Source organism: Eleutherodactylus coqui, chromosome 8 (assembly GCF_035609145.1).
Source record: "Eleutherodactylus coqui strain aEleCoq1 chromosome 8, aEleCoq1.hap1, whole genome shotgun sequence".
Lineage (NCBI taxonomy): Eukaryota > Metazoa > Chordata > Amphibia > Anura > Eleutherodactylidae > Eleutherodactylus > Eleutherodactylus coqui.
The window spans coordinates 168,491,913-168,511,763 of record NC_089844.1 but is presented as its reverse complement, the minus strand read 5'-3'; the positions used below and the strand labels follow the sequence as shown (position 1 = coordinate 168,511,763).

At 47.1% G+C, this 19,851-nt stretch overlaps 1 protein-coding gene across 1 annotated transcript; it reads right to left on the bottom strand.

Moving 5' to 3' along the window:
• Positions 1-6,232: 6,232 nt before the first annotated feature.
• Positions 6,233-7,342, bottom strand: LOC136578006 (E3 ubiquitin-protein ligase TRIM8-like). Its single transcript, XM_066577913.1, has one exon. It carries the CDS (start codon positions 7,340-7,342, stop codon positions 6,233-6,235), a length of 1,110 nt encoding a protein of 369 aa, XP_066434010.1.
• Positions 7,343-19,851: the final 12,509 nt, after the last annotated feature.

The window sequence follows — 19,851 nt, the reverse complement described above, 5'->3', positions numbered from 1 at the left end:
ATGACCAAGTTGTTGACCCAGAGGAAGCTCCCGTCTCCACCTCTTAGGGGCCAAGGAATTTCAAAGTGGTTGAAGCTTTAAGAAAAGGCTACTGGAGAGAAACCTCCTAAAATGTGACCAATCATTGCTAAAGATTAAGTCTAGATTTCCTATGGGATTTTCCAGCCCTCAAAGATTCAGGATTGGCAAGTACAACTTAAAAGAGACCTCTTCCGAAAGTTGAAATGGCTACTACTTGATGTCAAGGCATTCTGTGATACCCACTCCAACAGGTCAACATTTAAGATCCTAGAATTTGCCTTACTGAGGGTCAATTACAGAGACCTACTCTGCAGCTTCTGATGATGGTGACCATGGAAGTTGAAATCTAATAAGGTGTATAAATGGATAATGAGGGAACATTAGGCCCATACGTGGCCACTGCTGCCATGACACTTTCCGCAATAGGCATGTGGACACCAAACTTCCAAGTGCTGATATCCAAAAGATAATGCTAGCTCTTAGCAGGTAAAGTTGACAGCCAAGTCTATGGCCTAGTCTACCACAAATAGAGATACCCCAGACATGAAAGTCCCCCCCAGAGGCCCATAAGGTAATGCTGGGGCAGAAGTTCAGAAAAAAGCACCAGGAGGCTCCAAAGCCCTTTAGCAAGGCAGTGAGAATACCTAGGCGGTAAAAGGTTCGGCATCAAGGTTGCAGTCTTCCCCGGAGGCATACGTTCAGAAACCATTCCAGATACCTTGAAGCAGAGTTCTGATGCCAGGAGGTTACCCCCAAACTTTCTTCTGAGTTGGTAAAGTATGAGCTCCGATCCCTGGTTTCTATATGCCACGCTGTAATGTCTGCCATCCTGGAGACTTCAGTCTACAATTTCCAGAAATGACGATCCTAGAGGAGCTTCCTACTCCAGAGAGAAGAGATGGAGTTTACTTTCCTGTAATTCTAGCGTTGCATTCAGGGATATGAAGATAAAGTATTGCCCTTCGATTCCATAATTATTTCTGCAGGAATTTGAGACGATCAGATCCATGAGCTTTTTAAGCGAAGGATATTCGACCTCTCTGAACTGGAAGGATGCGAACCGACTGCTTCATCGAAAATCACTAAGAACAGTGATGAAGCTAAAAGGCCGTATCGAATACCTGCAATTCACAGCCCATCCTTTTCAGGATCTTCTCAGCACCTCATGCCTTTACGTAAGGCTATAGCTGTCTCTTTAAGTGCATCCGTGGTTTTATATCTGGGCGATGAGCTAATAAGCGCCATCTTCAGACTAATGTCCAGTTACACTAACACTTAGATTGGAAATCAGATTGCGAGAGTCAGATATCAGGCCATCAAGGACAAAGATGTTCTTTGGCTTTGTCATGAACTCCCAGGAGATATTTAGCTCTATTACTCCTGTTGGTAGGAAAATATCTTGGCAGCCAGACCTTACTTAAATGAAAAAAAAATCCCGTTATTTGCATAGCGCCAACTATTCCGCAGCGCTTTCAAGTAATTTATTTATTACTGCCACCAAGCTGGGTACTCATCTTACCGATCTCAGAAGGATGGAGGACTGAGCTGACCTTGAGCCGGCTACCTAAACCAGTGGGGATTGAACTTGCAACCTTCAGGTCGTGAGCGAGAGCTTAGGACTGCTTTCTGCTGCCTTAGCACTATGCGCCACACATTTTAACAGTTGCAGAGGCAGTTCCTTGAATTTATGGCACTTAGGCTCTGTACAGAGATAGTTCCTGGGCCTATAGAAGTACAACCCTGAGGGGTTTAACAGTTGGCACACTCTGCTGTCTCTAGCTCGTCAATCTCTCAAATATTAGAAACCTCATATTAGAGTCAAAGCAAAAATGGACACATGACATCTATCCCGTATGCCATCAAACAGGTAGGCACTTGATCTTGACCCCTTCTAAAGTAAATGGGGATGGTCTTATTGGGGAAGAGAAAACAGTCTGCTAGAATTAGACCTACCATTCTTAAACCTATAGCAAAAAGAGTTTAAGCCCTAGAGGTCTTGGTGAGAAGGATCCTAAAAACCGTGTGCCAGAATGGGAACTAGCATCCTCACACCTATGGCAAAATAGGTCTTAGTACTAGTGGCCTTAAGGAAAAGGATCCCATAAGGGTCTTCGACATGAGATCAACCATTCTCAGGCCGGTGACAAAAGAGGGACTTGGGTTTAGTCCTAAAATGATTATAATAATCTGTCTTTGAACTTTTGAGAAGGGTTCCACATTAATAATTATCCTTAACAGATTACATCCTCTTGGCCATATCATATGCCAAGAATATAGGGGAGATCCAAGCCTTGTCATCCGTGGATCCATACTGTAGACTCCTCCCTGACAGGATTTGCTGTGACTACGGCCATGGTTCCTTCAATGGTAAACTAAACTGTAATCAGGTGATCTCTCTTCCAATGCCCTTTCTGAGCCTTTCTCTCCGGAGGAGTTTGGTCTCCACTCCCCAAGATCCTTCCATTTGGGAGTTATAGGGCTTAAAGGCTGCCTTGCCTGAGTAGATGAAGTAAAGAGGCCTTTAATCTGGTTTACAGATTCCAGAACTTAGATCCACCTAATGCTCCTAGAGGCCACATTGGTAGAGCGGTGTCCTCTGCTTGGGCTTAGTAAAGTCTGATCCAGCTGGAATCAGATTTGTTGTGCATCACAGCATATATTTATCAATCATTATAGGTTGAAATTATGGGTCTCAGAGGATTCGGGCAGCCAAGTTATCTCCAAACGGGACCATGGCGGCAGGGTGTCAGCTGTCAAAGATGGCCAACACTCTCGGCATATGGAAAATGCTCAGTTCCTGAGGCAGCTCCATAAAACCCTGTACACATCCAACATACAAGGGATTAAAATACAGATTGTCACATCGAAAGCTGAAAAAGAAAAATCTTAAAAAATTATGTTTGAAGTCATTTTCTGATGACACTTTCCCTTTAAATTCACGGTAGGCATCATATGATCCGGCTCTGGTCATTGCGCTAAAATAAGCAACAGGAATGCGTCCATCATAATGTTTAGGATGTTGTCTTGGATTACGGGGCACATATGGCACCCATTTAGGTTGGTGATGGCGGTGGCTCATTTTCGTTTTTGTATATATATTATTTTATTCTGTAATTTTTTAAAACTTATTTTTGTAACTTTTTTTAACATCTATTTTTCCCATGGTGTCCTGTAAGACCTGTGGGGGTCATTCATGGTCTTTTAAAATCTAATTTCACACTTTTCCTGTGTAGCTGGGGCATCCTTATGAACTGCATCCACAGGAGCCCCAGTTACAGGGGAAAACATCCCCCTGTAGTGACAATAGTCACTAACAGAGCTGATCTGGGTCTGCTAGGACCCTGCAGCTCTGCTGTGGCAGGGGGTCATGTGATCACTGGGTTGAATAGCGGAAGTAACACTTCTGCTTTTTCCCTCCACTACATAGCCCTCATTGAACACTATGAAGCCTGCAGGAGAGAAGGCAGAAGCAATTAAAAATAGCTTCTGCCTTCTCCTCAGGTCCTTGGCTGTCACGAACAGCCAAGGACCTAACCTGCTGCTTGATTGCAGGAGCTTTGATCCAAGCTACATTTTTGCTATAGCCCGGGACTAAAACTGTAAATTTACTGTGTAAGGGGTTAACCTTTATTTTGCAATAATTAGATGACCTCTTTAAGTAGACACCAGACATCAGATAGAGTATCAGGGACCTTTCACACGGAGCTGAATAGGCCGCATGACACACCGCAAGCCATGGTAAATTCTGCAGCGAAATCCCCAGGCAACCTGTAGATTTTGTCGCAAAAGTGAAAATAGCTTAAAATATGCCCGCAATTCCACATCAAAATCCGCGGTCAGACCTGCAGATCTCAGGGTGTAGTTCCGCAGCTGCTTATTTGTTTGCATCCTTTGGCGTAATTCTGTCATTTATTACTGATCCATGTATCCCCTCCTCCAGGACACTTTATAGATTTATCGCATTCTCATTAGATTTCTATTGATAAACATCATTATAACAAGTTAGTTTGAAAGTATTTCCTAAAGGGGTTGTCCCACTATGAAAAGCTGGGCATGACATAAAATAAAAAAAACTTACACTCACCTGTTGGCAGCCCTTCGAGAGGCAGCTGGTCAGCTATGTCGGCTCCGGCTGCTGTTATGTGTATCGGGTGAAAGTCAGGTGACCACTGCAGCCAATCAGATGCCACTATGTCACCATTACAAACTCCTGGCATCATGGAGCCTAGGATGTGAGCGCTGATGCCAGGAGTTCAGACGGTGGCGTAAATACCGGTAGCTGAAGCTGACAGAGATACTCAGCGGTTTTATGGAGGGCTGCAAACAGAGGAGTATTGTCTCTTTTTTATTCTCTGCTCTGCCCAGCTTAATTAGGCTTCATTCACACGCGTGTATATCGGCCGTGCTTTCACATAGCATAATAGCGCATAGGAGCGCATGTCGGCCAGGAAAGATAGTTCAGGAACTATCTTCCTGGCTGGAATACGGCGGCGGCTCCCATAGACTCCTATGGGAGCTTATGGGAGCTGATGGAGAAGGGAGGTATCTGCCTGTCTAAACAGGCTTCATGACAAGCGAATGAGCTAACGATGACGTCACTCGCTCGAACGAGAATCGGCTCATCTAAAAGGACCTTTACTGTAAGTTCCCACAAAACAGGATTTTCTGGTGATTTTGGACACTTTGGAGTAAAACATAATCTTTGCAGTGAATGTTTTTTGCCATTTGAGTGATTTGGGCTATAATATGTTGCTAGTGATACAGTAGGCGTCAAATGTACGCCATCCGCTCTCACCTTGACTTTTTTCAGAAAACAGATAGAAGTTACTTTAGAAATCAATGACTGCGATTGAAAAAAGTGGGTAGTTTTATTCAAGCGATTACAGTGTGACAGCTGGCGTCGGCGGGGGGGAGACTTTCCAGCCCCACCAAATGCAAAGCATTTCTTTCTGTGTTTTTTTTTAACCCTTTCCACTGTCTGACATCTTCCTACATTCTGATTGTACAGCTCCAATGCCAGAAGACGTCTGACAGGGTATTCTTACCGTCTATTGCCAGCCACTCCGCTATCGGAGCCTCTCTGGCGCACACACACTGGCTTTAGCCAGCAGCTGGCACCATTGTATAATAGCAAAAAGAGAAAGCCTTTTAGGAAAGCCTGAATCCAAAATTGGATTAGAAAGGGTTAAATTGGATAATTTTTCTTGAAATGATATTTTTGAATGCAATTATCCCTTAACCCTTTCCAATCCAATGTTGGGCCTGCCCCGACATCATCATTTCCCTCCACAGCTCCAATGTCGGGACAGGCCCGACACTGCAGTGCATGAGTGCATCTGCACCCGATAATCAGACACATCAGGTGCAGATGGACTCCTGCACTGATCCTCATCGAGGACCCCCGAGGAGAAGGCAGAAAGGGTTTTTTTAGCGCTATGTAATGCACAGAGATTCCGGCCGGCGTTCATGTGACCGCCGGTGTTACCTGACTCCCAACGGTCACATGAACACCGAGCTGGGAGCCTGCACCGTGGGGGACCTGTTTACCTGTCTGGCGTCTTCCGCATTCTCCCTTCTGCCTCCCGGCCCGGCGATCATGTGACCGTTGGGTGCCACCTGACCCCAGCAGTCACATGATCGCCGAGCCGGGAGGCAGAAGGAGAATGAGGAAGACGCCGGACAGGTAAACAGGTCCCCCCACGGTGCAGTGAGCACCTGCACCCTCCTGAACTCTGTCAGTTCAGGAGGGTGCAGGGAAAATGTATTTTTTTTTCATCCATTCTCCCCAGCTCCAAATTATTTGGAGCTGGGGAGAATGGATGAGAAACAATAATTGGATTGGAAAGGGTTAATTTCAAGACATTTGTACATATATAAGTATAATATACATAGAATGCAGGGTTATCCCACCCAAATAATACAATAAAAAAACTATATTTAAGCAAATCATAATCTCCCCCCAACACAAAAAAAGAAGCCCCTCCCTCTTCTCCTCCTCCAAATCCCATCAGCTCTTCTACGATACCTCAATGCAAGCGAAACATAATATAAACTATCAATTATATACATCAGACCATATTTCCACTGCGGATTCAGTCAGTCGGTTTTGAAGTAAAGACGTGCGGATTGTAACAAATGTGGTATTCAAGCCCCGTAGGGACAAGACGGGGTCAGAAATGTTTGTCTAGTTGTATCCAGTGTGAAAGGTCCCTTATTTAATAACAACATTGTTGCCATCAGCGCTCGTATTCTCCGATACATGCGACTCATAAAGTTTGCAGACCCCCTCCACCAACTGAGCAAGACTTCTGTGCAAAGTTCTTTTGATGATCTCCTCATTGAGGTCCTCTATAGAAGGGCTCACATCTTCGCTCGCCTCCATCTTCACATCCAGGGAATCACGGAGAAGCTCCTTATCTAACTCAACCTTCTGCAACAGAGCGACAGGATCGGCGATGCCACACAGCTCAACCATAGGACCGATCTTCCCGGACAGCGCCTCCTGCTGCTTGCGCAAGCGCCTGGTTAGTTCCGGCCGTGAGATCTTCTGCAGCTTGTTATATAGATCGTCCTTTATGGCTTTTTGTAGACAAGTTAATTGTTTGTTCAGTTCCTTAAAGAGGCCGGTTATTTTCAGTCTGAGATGGTTGACTTTCTGTCTGGCTTGACCCGTCATTTCCTCCATGCTTTGCATTCTCCTATCAATCTTTGCTTCTCTCAGTTGAAGTTCGTTGAGAAAATTCTCCAATTTCTTCTTCTCAATGTCAAAGGCATCCGTCACCGACATAAAGTCATGTCCCTGGTGATCGCTTGCCAGGCAGCAGAGCTCACAGATGCACGCAGCCTCCTGGGAGCAGTAGTACTGTAGGAGTTTGCCGTGTTGCCCGCACTTCCTGTATGCCAGCATTGCGCTAGCAGTTGGCGGGATCAGAATGTGGTTGAGCCTCTTGTTGTGGGATTCCAGGTGCTGATCACACAGGGGGGTCTCGCACTGCACGCAGGTCTTCACTGCAGGTACCTGGGACTGCACACAGTACAGACAATATACCTCCTCTTTACTACAGTCACTCGCCTGACAAGCCTGATGGCTCTGGACTGCATAGAGTAGGTTTAAGTTGCTCGGGAGCGGAGGTTGCTTTCTTAATTTCTTGTTGCATCCTTCTTGCGGACACAAATATTCTCCGAATGCCACATACTTATCCAGCACATAGTCTATACACAGCCGGCAGAAGCTGTGCCCGCAGTCCAGTGATACCGGGTTGGTATAGGTCTTCTGGCACAGGTAACAGCACAGGCCGGCCATCAAACTGGTGGACTCCATTGGGTGAGAAATGCAAGTAAAAGCTGGAACAGTCACAACAGCAAGAGCAGTTATGTCTGTATATCTGTATGTATGTGCACACAAACCGCTCAGAAGCAAACAGGAAAGGGCACGCCTGTTAGTTTCCTGCCTTCTTGTTAACCATGTATTTCAGCGGTTAGATGTTGCATACAGCCCGATTCTAATTTTCGTAGAAATTTCGAAATACAAGAGGTTTTAGGCAGCTGTGAGAACAATGCTGCAAAGTAAGAGAGTTTTCAAAACTTTAAAGAAGTGATAAAAATAAACTATTATCAATTAACAGAATACAAAGTAACTGAACAACAGAGAAATGTATCCCATCAGTATTTGGTGTGACCGTCCTTCTCCTTCACAGCAGCATCAGTGCTTCTAGATACACTTGTACAGTCAGGGATGCTGTAGGATTATAGCCAGGTGTATCATTAACCAATTATACCTTCAATATCCATCCAGAAGTGGTGTTCATAGTAGAACTGCAGTCAAAAGCCATAATTTTCACATGGAAAGAAAGCCAAGTGACTCAACTGTGCACAAAAACATAGAAACTGGGGGGCAGAAAATGGCAGCAAGCATTCTGATTCACAATGTGAAATATTTGGCTATAACAGAAGTCAGCTTGTTATCTGAAGGGCTGGAGAGCGGTACAATAATGGGCGTCTGCGGCCGCAGGGAAGCATGGTGGAGAGTGGTACAATAATGGGCGTCTGCGGGCAGCAGTGAAGCATGGTGGAGAGTGGTACAATAATGAGTGTTTGTAGGCAGCAGTGCAGCATGGTGGAGAGCAGTACAACAATGAGTGTCTGCAGGCAGCAGTGCAGCATGGTGGAGAGCGGTACGATAATGAGTGTCTGCAGGCAGCAGTGAAGCATGGTGGAGAGCGATACAATAATGAATGTCTGCAGGCAGCAGTGAAGCATGGTGGAGAGCGGTACAATAATGGGTGTCTTCAGGCAGCAGTGAAGCATGGTGGAGAGCAGTACAATAATGCGTGTCTGCAGGCAGCAGTGAAGCATGGTGGAGAGCGGTACAATAATGAATGTCTGCAGGCAGCAGTGAAGCATGCATGGTACAGAGTAATACAATAATGAGTGTCTGTAGGCAGCAGTGAAGCATGGTGGAGAGTGGTACAATAAAGAGTGTCTGTAGGCAGCAGTGCAGCATGGTGGAGAGCAGTACAATAATGAGTCTCTGCAGGCAGCAGTGAAGCATGGTTGAGAGCAGTATAATAATGAGTGCCCGCAGGCAGCTGTGAAGCATGGTGGAGAGGTACAATAATGAGTGTCTGCAGGCAGCAGTGAAGCATGGTGGAGAGCAGTACAATAATGAGTGTCTGCAGGCAGCAGTGAAGCATGTTGGAGAGCAGTACAATAATGAGTGTCTGTAGGCAGCAGTGCAGCATGGTGGAGAGCAGTACAATAATGAATGTCTGCAGGCAGCAGTGAAGCATGGTGGAGAGCAGTACAATAATGAGTGTCTGCAGGCAGCAGTGAACATGGTGAAGAGCGGTACAATAATGAATGTCTGCAGGCAGCAGTGAAGCATGCATGGTACAGAGTAATACAATAATGAGTGCCTGCAGGCAGCAGTGAAGCATGGTGGAGAGTGGTACAATAAGGAGTCTCTGCAGGCAGTAGTGAAGGATGATGGAGAGTGGTACAGTAAGGAGTGTCTGCAGGCAGCAGTGAAGCATGGTGAAGAGCGGTACAATAACGATTATCTGCAGGCAGCAGTGATGCATGGTGGAGAGCAGTACAATAATGAGTCTCTGCAGGCAGCAGTGAAGCATGGTTGAGAGCAGTATAATAATGAGTGTCCGCAGGCAGCTGTGAAGCATGCTGGAGAGCGGTACAATAATGGTTGTCTGCAGGCAGCAGTGAAGCATGGTGGAGAGTGGTACAATAATGGGCGTCTGCGGGCAGCAGTGAAGCATGGTGGAGAGTGGTACAATAATGAGTGTTTGTAGGCAGCAGTGCAGCATGGTGGAGAGCAGTACAACAATGAGTGTCTGCAGGCAGCAGTGCAGCATGGTGGAGAGCAGTACAATAATGAGTGTCTGCAGGCAGCAGTGAAGCATGGTGGAGAGCGATACAATAATGAATGTCTGCAGGCAGCAGTGAAGCATGGTGGAGAGCGGTACAATAATGGGTGTCTTCAGGCAGCAGTGAAGCATGGTGGAGAGCAGTACAATAATGCGTGTCTGCAGGCAGCAGTGAAGCATGGTGGAGAGCGGTACAATAATGAATGTCTGCAGGCAGCAGTGAAGCATGCATGGTACAGAGTAATACAATAATGAGTGTCTGTAGGCAGCAGTGAAGCATGGTGGAGAGTGGTACAATAAAGAGTGTCTGTAGGCAGCAGTGCAGCATGGTGGAGAGCAGTACAATAATGAGTCTCTGCAGGCAGCAGTGAAGCATGGTTGAGAGCAGTATAATAATGAGTGCCCGCAGGCAGCTGTGAAGCATGGTGGAGAGGTACAATAATGAGTGTCTGCAGGCAGCAGTGAAGCATGGTGGAGAGGTACAATAATGAGTGTCTGCAGGCAGCAGTGAAGCATGTTGGAGAGCAGTACAATAATGAGTGTCTGCAGGCAGCAGTGAAGCATGTTGGAGAGCAGTACAATAATGAGTGTCTGTAGGCAGCAGTGCAGCATGGTGGAGAGCAGTACAATAATGAATGTCTGCAGGCAGCAGTGAAGCATGGTGGAGAGCAGTACAATAATGAGTGTCTGCAGGCAGCAGTGAACATGGTGAAGAGCGGTACAATAATGAATGTCTGCAGGCAGCAGTGAAGCATGCATGGTACAGAGTAATACAATAATGAGTGCCTGCAGGCAGCAGTGAAGCATGGTGGAGAGTGGTACAATAAGGAGTCTCTGCAGGCAGTAGTGAAGGATGATGGAGAGTGGTACAGTAAGGAGTGTCTGCAGGCAGCAGTGAAGCATGGTGAAGAGCGGTACAATAACGATTATCTGCAGGCAGCAGTGATGCATGGTGGAGAGCAGTACAATAATGAGTCTCTGCAGGCAGCAGTGAAGCATGGTTGAGAGCAGTATAATAATGAGTGTCCGCAGGCAGCTGTGAAGCATGCTGGAGAGCGGTACAATAATGGTTGTCTGCAGGCAGCAGTGAAGCATGGTGGAGAGCAGTACAATAATGAATGTCTGCAGGCAGCTGTGTAGCATGGTGGAGAGCGGTACAATAATGAGTGTCTGCAGCCAGCAGTGAAAGATGGGGGAGAGCGGTACAATAATGAGTTTCTGCAGGCAGCAGTGAAGCATGGTGGAGAGCGGTACAATAATGAATGTCTGCAGGCAGCAGTGAAGCATGGTGGAGAGCAGTACAATAATGAGTGTCTGTAGGCAGCAGTGCAGCATGGTGGAGAGCAGTACAATAATGAATGTCTGCAGGCAGCAGTGAAGCATGGTGGAGAGCGGTACAATAATGAATGTCTGCAGGCAGCAGTGAAGCATGCATGGTACAGAGTAATACAATAATGAGTGTCTGCAGGCAGCAGTGAAGCATGGTGGAGAGTGGTACAATAAGGAGTCTCTGCAGGCAGTAGTGAAGGATGGTGGAGAGAGGTACAATAATGAGTGTCTGCAGGCAGCAGTGAACATGGTGGAGAGCGGTACAATAATATAGGACACTATATAGCTACGTTTGGGTCTCCTATATATTAGGTCAATTAATGAGATTTTTTAAAATAAATTAAGCTTTTAGATGTATTTTATTTTTCAGCAAGAACTCCATTTTTATTATAGAATGATGAGGGATATGTTAGATATTATTTCCATGCATTTAGTTATATTGCTATAAATATGGACCTGCTATATATTAGCTTAAATATTAAATTAGAAGCTATGTGCCTACTTATTCAATTATTAATTATTTATTTACTTGTATTCTTCATTCTTCCAATTATTTTTTATAAATTACTCTTTCTAGTATTATAAATTAAATTTTATGTAATTACCCCATTTGTCAACATATTCCCCATTATATGGGCAATGGCCCTGAAATGCGTCCATTGTAAACTGGATTTATTCCTAATAAAAACAGAGGAGTCAAGCTTAGAAACACTGTCGGCTAACGTAAAGCACAGTGTGTTCTTCTTCCTTTGCGTTTACTTGGCCGAGGACAACGCCAAGGCCATAAGCGCTGGCATCAGTCTGCACCACAAATCTCCTCGTGAAGTACAGGGCCTGCAGGACTGGAGTGCTGGAGAGAGCAGTCTTTATGGCTACGAATGACTGCTTGCATTCTGAGGTCTAGCTTACCTCCTGAGGCAAATTTTCCTTCGTCAGGTCAGTGAGGGGCTTGGCTAGGGCACTGTAGTTAGGTACAAACTTGCAATAGTACCCAGCGGTACTCAAGAAGGGCAGGACCTGCTTCTTGGTTTTTGGGCTTCAATGTTCCACTGCCTACATGGTGCCCTAGGTACTGTACCTCTTGCAGGTACTGGTGCATCTTGTCCCCACCGGAACTGTGGGTGGTGACAAGGGTTTGTCCTGGTGGAGTGAAAAGGAACGCCCCCAGCTGCTGATTGGTTGAATTGTTAACAGTGCCTTACTGCATGCACTGTACTTACCGTATACCAGGCGGGGACGTGCAGACCAAGAGCGTGGCCGGCTGCCTTACTGTGGGCAACTGCCGTACAGCAGCCACGCCGGCAAAAAAACACATCGCCAAACAACCATCCAGTGACGGGGACAGAGGGAGTCCAGCTGCAGCGGCAGCCCGGCTGCACAGAACCGGATACAGCAGCGCTGGATGGGATATTGACAGCGGGGGGCAGACAGCGCTGCAGTATGGAGGGCAGAAGGCAGATGGACGGGGAAAATTTGAGGAAATGGGCTGTTAGAGTGCTGGAGATGGCGGAGAATAACAGTGCCTGAGACAGTGGAGAGTGACAGGGAGTGACAGAGAGCGCCATACGCGGAAGGTCAGAAGGTAGAGCAGTAGGGACACTTACAGGAGCCGGCAGGGGAGATTATGGTAGGCTGGCAGAGATGGGAGTATGGGGTGCAGAATGCCAGAAGGCAGAGTGCTAGGAACAGTGACAGCAGCCGGCAGGAGAAATTATGTTTGACCAGCTCAGATGGGGAGAAAATGACATTGGCTGTGCCAAGAGGAATGTGAGGTAGCCAATAGGCATCTGTGGGCATTCCATTAAACTCCACCAGGACTAACCCTTGTTTCCATCTATACGTCCGGTGGAGACAAGATGCACCAGTACCCCTCTTGCATGCCATCTGGCACTTCCCAGGCTTGATGGGGAGACTTGCTGCCTAGATCCGCCCAAGCACCTGTGACATATGCTCCAGGTGTTTCACCCAAGTGGAACTGTAAATGGCAATGTCGTCTAAGTAGGTGATGGCATACTCCCCGTGCCCCTCAAGCAGCTGATCTACCAAGCGCTGGAAAGTAGACAGAGCGTTCTTCATGCCAAAAGACTTGTAGAGTCCGAATGGTGTGATGAAAGCCAACCTCTCTTGTGCCTCCCAGGTCATGGGTATTTGCTAATACCCACAGATCAAATCCATGATGATTAGGTACCGGTTTGCCCAACAGCTCATCGATGCAGGGCATAAGTGTCGGACACTGTGATCGCATTCAACCTCCTGTAGTCCTCACAGACCCGGGTCGTCCAGTCCTTTTTGGCAACAGGATTATAGGGGAGGCCCATGCACTCTGGGACTTCTGAATGACGCTCAGGCGCAGCATCTCTTTAATCTCCCACTTTATATCCGCCTGTTCTTCCAGGGAAACCCAGTAGATGGACTACCTCACAGGGGGAGTGATTCCCAGTGTTCACATGGTGGACAGTCAACTGGGTCCTCCCTGGCTTCCCTGTGAAGGTGGGTAGGAAGGGGAGCAGGGTCTCATGCAGCTGGGACTGCTGGTCTCTGGACAGCTGCAGATTGAACTTTGAGTCTTCAATGGATCCACCGGTCTGGTCTGTGGCCAGCAGATCTATCAAGACCTCAATATCTCTCTATCCTCGGGTATACTGCATACCGGCAAGATGCATATTCCCCATTCATGATGAGCTTTCATCATGTTGACGTGGAAGACTCTCTGCTTCCTTTGGGTGTGGTCGATTGTGACCATGTAGTTCACAGGATTAAGCCACTGGTGCACCATATATGGGCCTTCCCAAGTTGCCTAAAGCTTGTTTTGGGTCAGTGGGACTAAGACCCACACCTTCTGACCCACCTGGTACTTTATCTCCCATTGCTTCTGGCTGGCTTGGGCTTGCTCCATATTTTCGTGCACGAACTACGTCAATGTGTGCATCTTACAGCGAAGCCGCACGACATAGTCGATGATGGACACACTAGAGGTGGGTACTTCTTCTTCCCAGACTTCTCTTACTAGAGTCAGGGGTCCCTGTACCCGCCTCCCGTACAGGAGCTGAAAGGGTGAGAAACCCGTTGAGGCCTGGGGTACCTCTCTGTAGGTGAATAACAGGTGTGGGAGGTAATGCTCCCAGTCGCATCCGTGTGACTTGACCAACATCTTCAACATCTGCTTCAAGGTGACATTGAACCGCTCACACAGACCATTAGTCTGTGGGTGATACGGGCTGGCTACCAGATGTTGCACCTGCATTCTTGTACTGAGGCACCACATGAGGCTGGACATGAACTGGGGCCCCTGATCTGTATGCATCTCTCTGGGAAATCCTACATGCAAAAATATGGCAATCAGGGAGTCGGCCACTTTCTCAGCCCGTATGAAGGACAGGGCCATGGCCTCAGGGTATCGGGTGCTGTAGTCAACCACAGTCAGGATGAAGCGTTTCACAGAGCTGTTGGGAAGGGCCAGGGGCCCGATCAGATCCACAGCGACCCTCGGAAAAAGGATCGTCGATGACTGGCCTTGAGCCTGGGCCCCGACTTCTCCACCCTTAGACTTGTCTCACACGACCGACAGTAGTTAGCTTCATCAGTACCCATCTTTGGCCAGTAGTGAAGATGGGCTAGCAGACTTTGGTCTCACCAACACCTAGGGGTCCAGTCAATGGTATTTTGTGGGCAATACGTAGCAACTCTGCCCTAATCTGGTAGGTCCCGATAGGTTGCTTCTCTCTCAGCCACTCCTGCTGGGGGTTGCAGTCAGGTAGGAAGAAAGAGTATATACTCCGCCTTCTCCAGGTCAGGGATGAACAGTTGAAAATAATCTGGAAAGTAGTAGGTACTAAACCATACTTTAATGTTATAAAGTGCAACGTGTTTCAGCATATGGATAACACCTTTTTCAAGCATAAAAAAATGGCAGGGTAGGGTGGGTATCCCCAATTCCCATTACAGTCTTTCCGGGAATTATGTTCTAAGGAGACACCATCTCAGATGGTGCTAGGACAAGGAAGCGTTTCTCGACGGGGTTGCTCGGTCCATGTGTCGTTGGCCCCATTTGCTGGTGCTCACGATCAGGGTGATGTTTTGCAGCCTCTCTTTCAGTGCAAAGCTCTGCAGCTGCGGCCCTGTTCATCTCGATGGGGAGCTGTAGGCGTAGAGCAGGGTCCTCTGGGTCCAAATGCCGCAAGGCCCTCAGCATAGACAAGTCCCAGTCAGAGTCCACCTGCAGGCCTGTGCTGCCTGGAACTCCTCGATCTCAACCCATAGTCTGCTCTCTCCGATGGAGTCCTCCATCTCTGACTCAGGGTTCACGATGGTTTAGTGCTGGGCATAGTCTTTTCCCAGCACCTCGGTGGCGGCCGACTGACTCCTAGTTGCCATCTCCACGGTTGCATAGCCTTACTCCCAAACAAAAAATAATATATTAGCAGTCAAAGCCTTGTGAAAGTTCTGCGGCGATCTTCGCAAAGAGTCCGCTAACTTTTTTTGTACGAGGATTAATTGCGTAATTCTGGCACGAACGTTTTAAATATTCCTCCGCTGCCACCAATTTGTCACGTACCGGACAGGAGAGAGAGAGGGGACGATACCTATCGATCATGCCTCTGTCCCCTTCCTTACTGATCGACTATTCCAAGCGCATTTGCTGCTACCAACTGTCATGGCAGAGCGTCGATCGATCGCTGTAGGGAGATTGCAAGTTTGGGTCATCCGAATACGGGCCGATTTGTATCTAGCTTTCCCGAGGTCCTGCCATATTTTTCGTCTTGATTTTATCTACACATGGATATCAAGCATGATGCAAAAATCATAACCAGGTATGGGGTTACATACCCTGATTTTTCGGGGGGGGGCTTTTCACTGAAAATAAGCCCTGGCTGCATTATATATATATATAAAAAAAAAAAAAAGGAATACATTACCTAGCAGGCTCAGTTCAGGTCCCTCCCGTTGTTTCTCTGGAGCCCAACACAGTTTTTGCAGTCCTCAGTGGCCCATAGAAGATCACTTCCTAGTTATGGGATTCATCCCGCCTCCAGGAAGCGATGGCTCTGATTGGCTGAGCAGTGCTCAAGAACCAACCAGTGCAGCGCTTGATGAACCAATGTGATGGCTGTAATTTGTTCATCGAGCGCTGCATTAATTGGCTGAGCAGCGGTCAAAGAACCAATCACAGCCATCAAGTCGTGGAGGCGGGATTTATGAATTGTCCAATCAATGCCATAGCTCAGCGTGTTGGAGCTTCGGAGAGCAACGGGAGGGACCTGGACCAAGCCTGCTAGGTAAGTATATTAAGACATTTTCCGAAAATATGACCTAGCGCCTCTTTTTTTTGGGGGGGGGGGGATAAATATAAGACAGGGTCTTATTTTTGTGGAAACACGGTAGTTTGGGGGGTTAATTGAGCTCTTACTGCAACCTGAGTGGATGCGTTTTGTTCAGTGGGCCCGCCTGCTTCTGAAAATATAATTCATACCCGGCTGGAACCTTCACATGACCAAATATTAAAGATTTCCCAAGTATGAATACCTTCGGCCCCAGCAAGTCTGCAAGAGGAAGGATCCAGCCCCCTGCTAGAAGAATGGTTTTTCTTAAAATTAATTAACAAATGTATGTTAAATACAGCCCTGTATACTTATACTAATACCACCCAACAAATACAGGTGGGAGAGAAAGAATGGGGGGTTACTTACCTCACCGCACAGCTCTGGTCCAGGACAGGTGAGACAATGCCTTTCTACATGCAAATATCAACAGGCCGGGGGGAAGGGGGGAACCTGCTAAACCCGTCGCTTCTATAGAGACATTCCAACTATTCAGGGATTATACAGTGGACTAAAAAGTGATTGCTGGATATAGACCTAGGCTAAGACGCATAGAACAAAATGGCGGACGGCCTAACCGTCCCCATATCTATCTTATACATCATCACACGACACTAAAGCCGTGTTTATATCTCCGTTCAGAGCCTCCAGTGTAAATCCAGGACTAAAGGAAAATAGCAGGAGGCAAGCCAGAAGTACGACTGACCCTACGACAGTCAGTAGCCCACTGGCACTGCTCGGGTCTGGCACTTCTGCTACTTTCCTTGTTCAGCTCCTATGACAGAGAAGTGAAGGAGATGTGAACATGGCCTAAGAAACAGCAACATAGTAGATAAGCCTGAAAAAGGGCATATGCCCATCCAATGTTGGACTGAGGGTCCCTATGACCCACCAGTAACATTCAGTCTGAGGGCCCACTGAACAGCTACATGTAAATATTAACTGTACGTGGTGCTATACACGGCCTACTCATGTGTAGTGTAGTAGGGCTGTGAGCCAGTTCAGCCTATTACCCCCAAATTTGATCCAGAGAAAGACAAAAAAATCCCAATGAGGTAAAAGCCAATTTACCTCATTTTAGGGGAAAAAATCCTTCCAGATTCCAATCTGCTAATCAGAATAATCCCAGATCACCGTCCCTTCTGAGTAATCAGTGATAGAACATGTAATATTATTACACTCCAGACCCCTCTTGTACTCTATTAGTGAGTTCTCCATCACCACGTCCTCAGGCAGAGAGTTCCATAGTCTCACTGCTCTTACAGTAAAGAACCCCCTCTTATGTTGGTGTAGAAACCTTTACTTTAGATGCAGAGGGCACACCCTTGTTACAGTCACAGTCCTGGATATAAATGTATGATTGAAGAGATCTCTGTACTGACCCCTGATATATATTTATACATAGTTATCAGACAACTTTTTTCTAAAGTAAATAACCCCAACTTTGAGAACTTCTCTGGGTATAGTAGTCCGCCCATTCCGTTTATTACTTTAGTTGTCGCCTCTAAACCCACTTAACTTCTGATATGCCCCTCTTGAGGTGTCCCAACAGGGTGCTAAAGCCTCCATGCTCGTCCGTGTAACATCTTGCATCCAAGCTAGAGGCGGTAGAACAGGGTACTAGAACCTCTATGCCCCCCTGTATCACATCTTGTATCCAAGCTAGAGGCGGTACAACAGGGTACTAGAGCCTCCATGGCCCATCCATATCACATCTTGTATCCAAGCTAGAGGCGGTACAATAGGTACTAGAGCCTCCATGCCTGCCCATATCACATCTTGTATTAAAGCTAAAGATGGCCCGGAGTACTAGAGCCTCCATGCTCACCCATATCACATCTTGCATGCAAGCTAGAGGTGGTACAACAGGGTTCTAGAGCCTCCATGCTCACCCATATCACATCTTGCATGCAAGCTAGAGGTGGTACAACAGGGTACTAGAGCCTCCATTTCCACATGTATCACATCTTGTATCCAAGCTAGATGCAGTACAGCATGCTTCTAGAGCCTCCATGCCGACTGTATCACATCTTGTATCCAAGCTAGATGCAGTACAGCATGCTTCTAGAGCCTCCATGCCGACTGTATCACATCTTGTATTCAAGCTAAAGGTGGTACAACAGGGTACTAGAGCCTCCATGCCTGCCCATATCACATCTTGTATCCAAGCTAGAGGTGGTACAACAGGATACTAGAGCCTCCATGCCTGCCCGTATCACATCTTGTATCCAAGCTAGAGGTGGTACAACAGGGTACTAGAGCCTCCATGCCCACCTGTATCACATCTTGTATCCAAGCTAGAGGTGGTACAACAGGATACTAGAGCCTCCATGCCCACATGTGTCACATCTTGTATCCAAGCTAGAGGTGGTACAACAGGGTACTAGAGCCTCCATGCCCCCCGTATCACATCTTGTATCCAAGCTAGAGGCGGTCTAACAGGGTACTAGAGCTTCCATGCTCCCCATATCACATCTTGTATCCAAGCTAGACGCAGTACAGCAGGCTACTAGAGCCTCCATGCTGACTGTATCACATCTTGTATCCAAGCTAGAAGCGGTACAACAGGGTACTAGAGCTTCCTTGCCCCCCGTATCACATCTTGTATCCAAGCTAGAGGCGGTACAACAGGGTACTAGAGCCTCCATGCCCCCCGTATAACATCTTGTAACCAAGCTAGAGGCGGTACAACAGCGTACTGGAGCCTCTATGTCCGCCCATATCACATCTTGTATCCAAGCTAGAGGTGGTAAAACAGGGTGCTAGAGACTCTATGCCCGCCTGTATCACATCTTGTAACCAAGCTAGAGGTGGTACAACAGGATACTAGAGCCTCCATGCCTGCCCGTATCACATCTTGTATCCAAGCTAGAGGTGGTACAACAGGGTACTAGAGCCTCCATGCCCACCTGTATCACATCTTGTATCCAAGCTAGAGGTGGTACAACAGGATACTAGAGCCTCCATGCCCACATGTGTCACATCTTGTATCCAAGCTAGAGGTGGTACAACAGGGTACTAGAGCCTCCATGCCCCCCGTATCACATCTTGTATCCAAGCTAGAGGCGGTCTAACAGGGTACTAGAGCTTCCATGCCCCCCGTATCACATCTTGTATCCAAGCTAGAGGCGGTACAACAGGGTACTAGAGCCTCCATGCCCCCCGTATCACATCTTGTATCCAAGCTAGAAGCGGTACAACAGGGTACTAGAGCTTCCTTGCCCCCCGTATCACATCTTGTATCCAAGCTAGAAGCGGTACAACAGGGTACTAGAGCCTCCATGCCCCCCGTATAACATCTTGTAACCAAGCTAGAGGCGGTACAACAGCGTACTGGAGCCTCTATGTCCGCCCATATCACATCTTGTATCCAAGCTAGAGGTGGTAAAACAGGGTACTAGAGACTCTATGCCCGCCTGTATCACATCTTGTAACCAAGCTAGAGGCGGTACAACAGGGTGCTAGAGCCTCCCTACAAGGGGTCAGTTTTGAGCAATAAATTCTCCTTTTGCTCTGATGTGTAATCACTTACTTATATTAACGTTACAATCACGCAGAGAACGTTTCATTCCATTCCGACAACTTCTGGGGGAGGGATTGGTTTTGACAATGGGTGTATGTTAAAAAGAATAAGGCCCAATACCGCCCCCTGTGGTACCCAACTAGTAATGGTGACCCAATCAGATATGTACCATTAATAACTCCCTCTGCTTTCCAGTTGCCTACTGACACACATTTGCTGAAACTGAATATCTCTTTAAGAGGAAGTAACTTCAGAAGGCTTCTTTCAGTTTCATTTACTT

What these genes read in the sequence shown, in the direction of transcription:
- LOC136578006 (XM_066577913.1), bottom strand. Translation starts at nt 7,342, where the DNA reads ATGGAGTCCACCAGTTTGATGGCCGGCCTGTGCTGTTACCTGTGCCAG.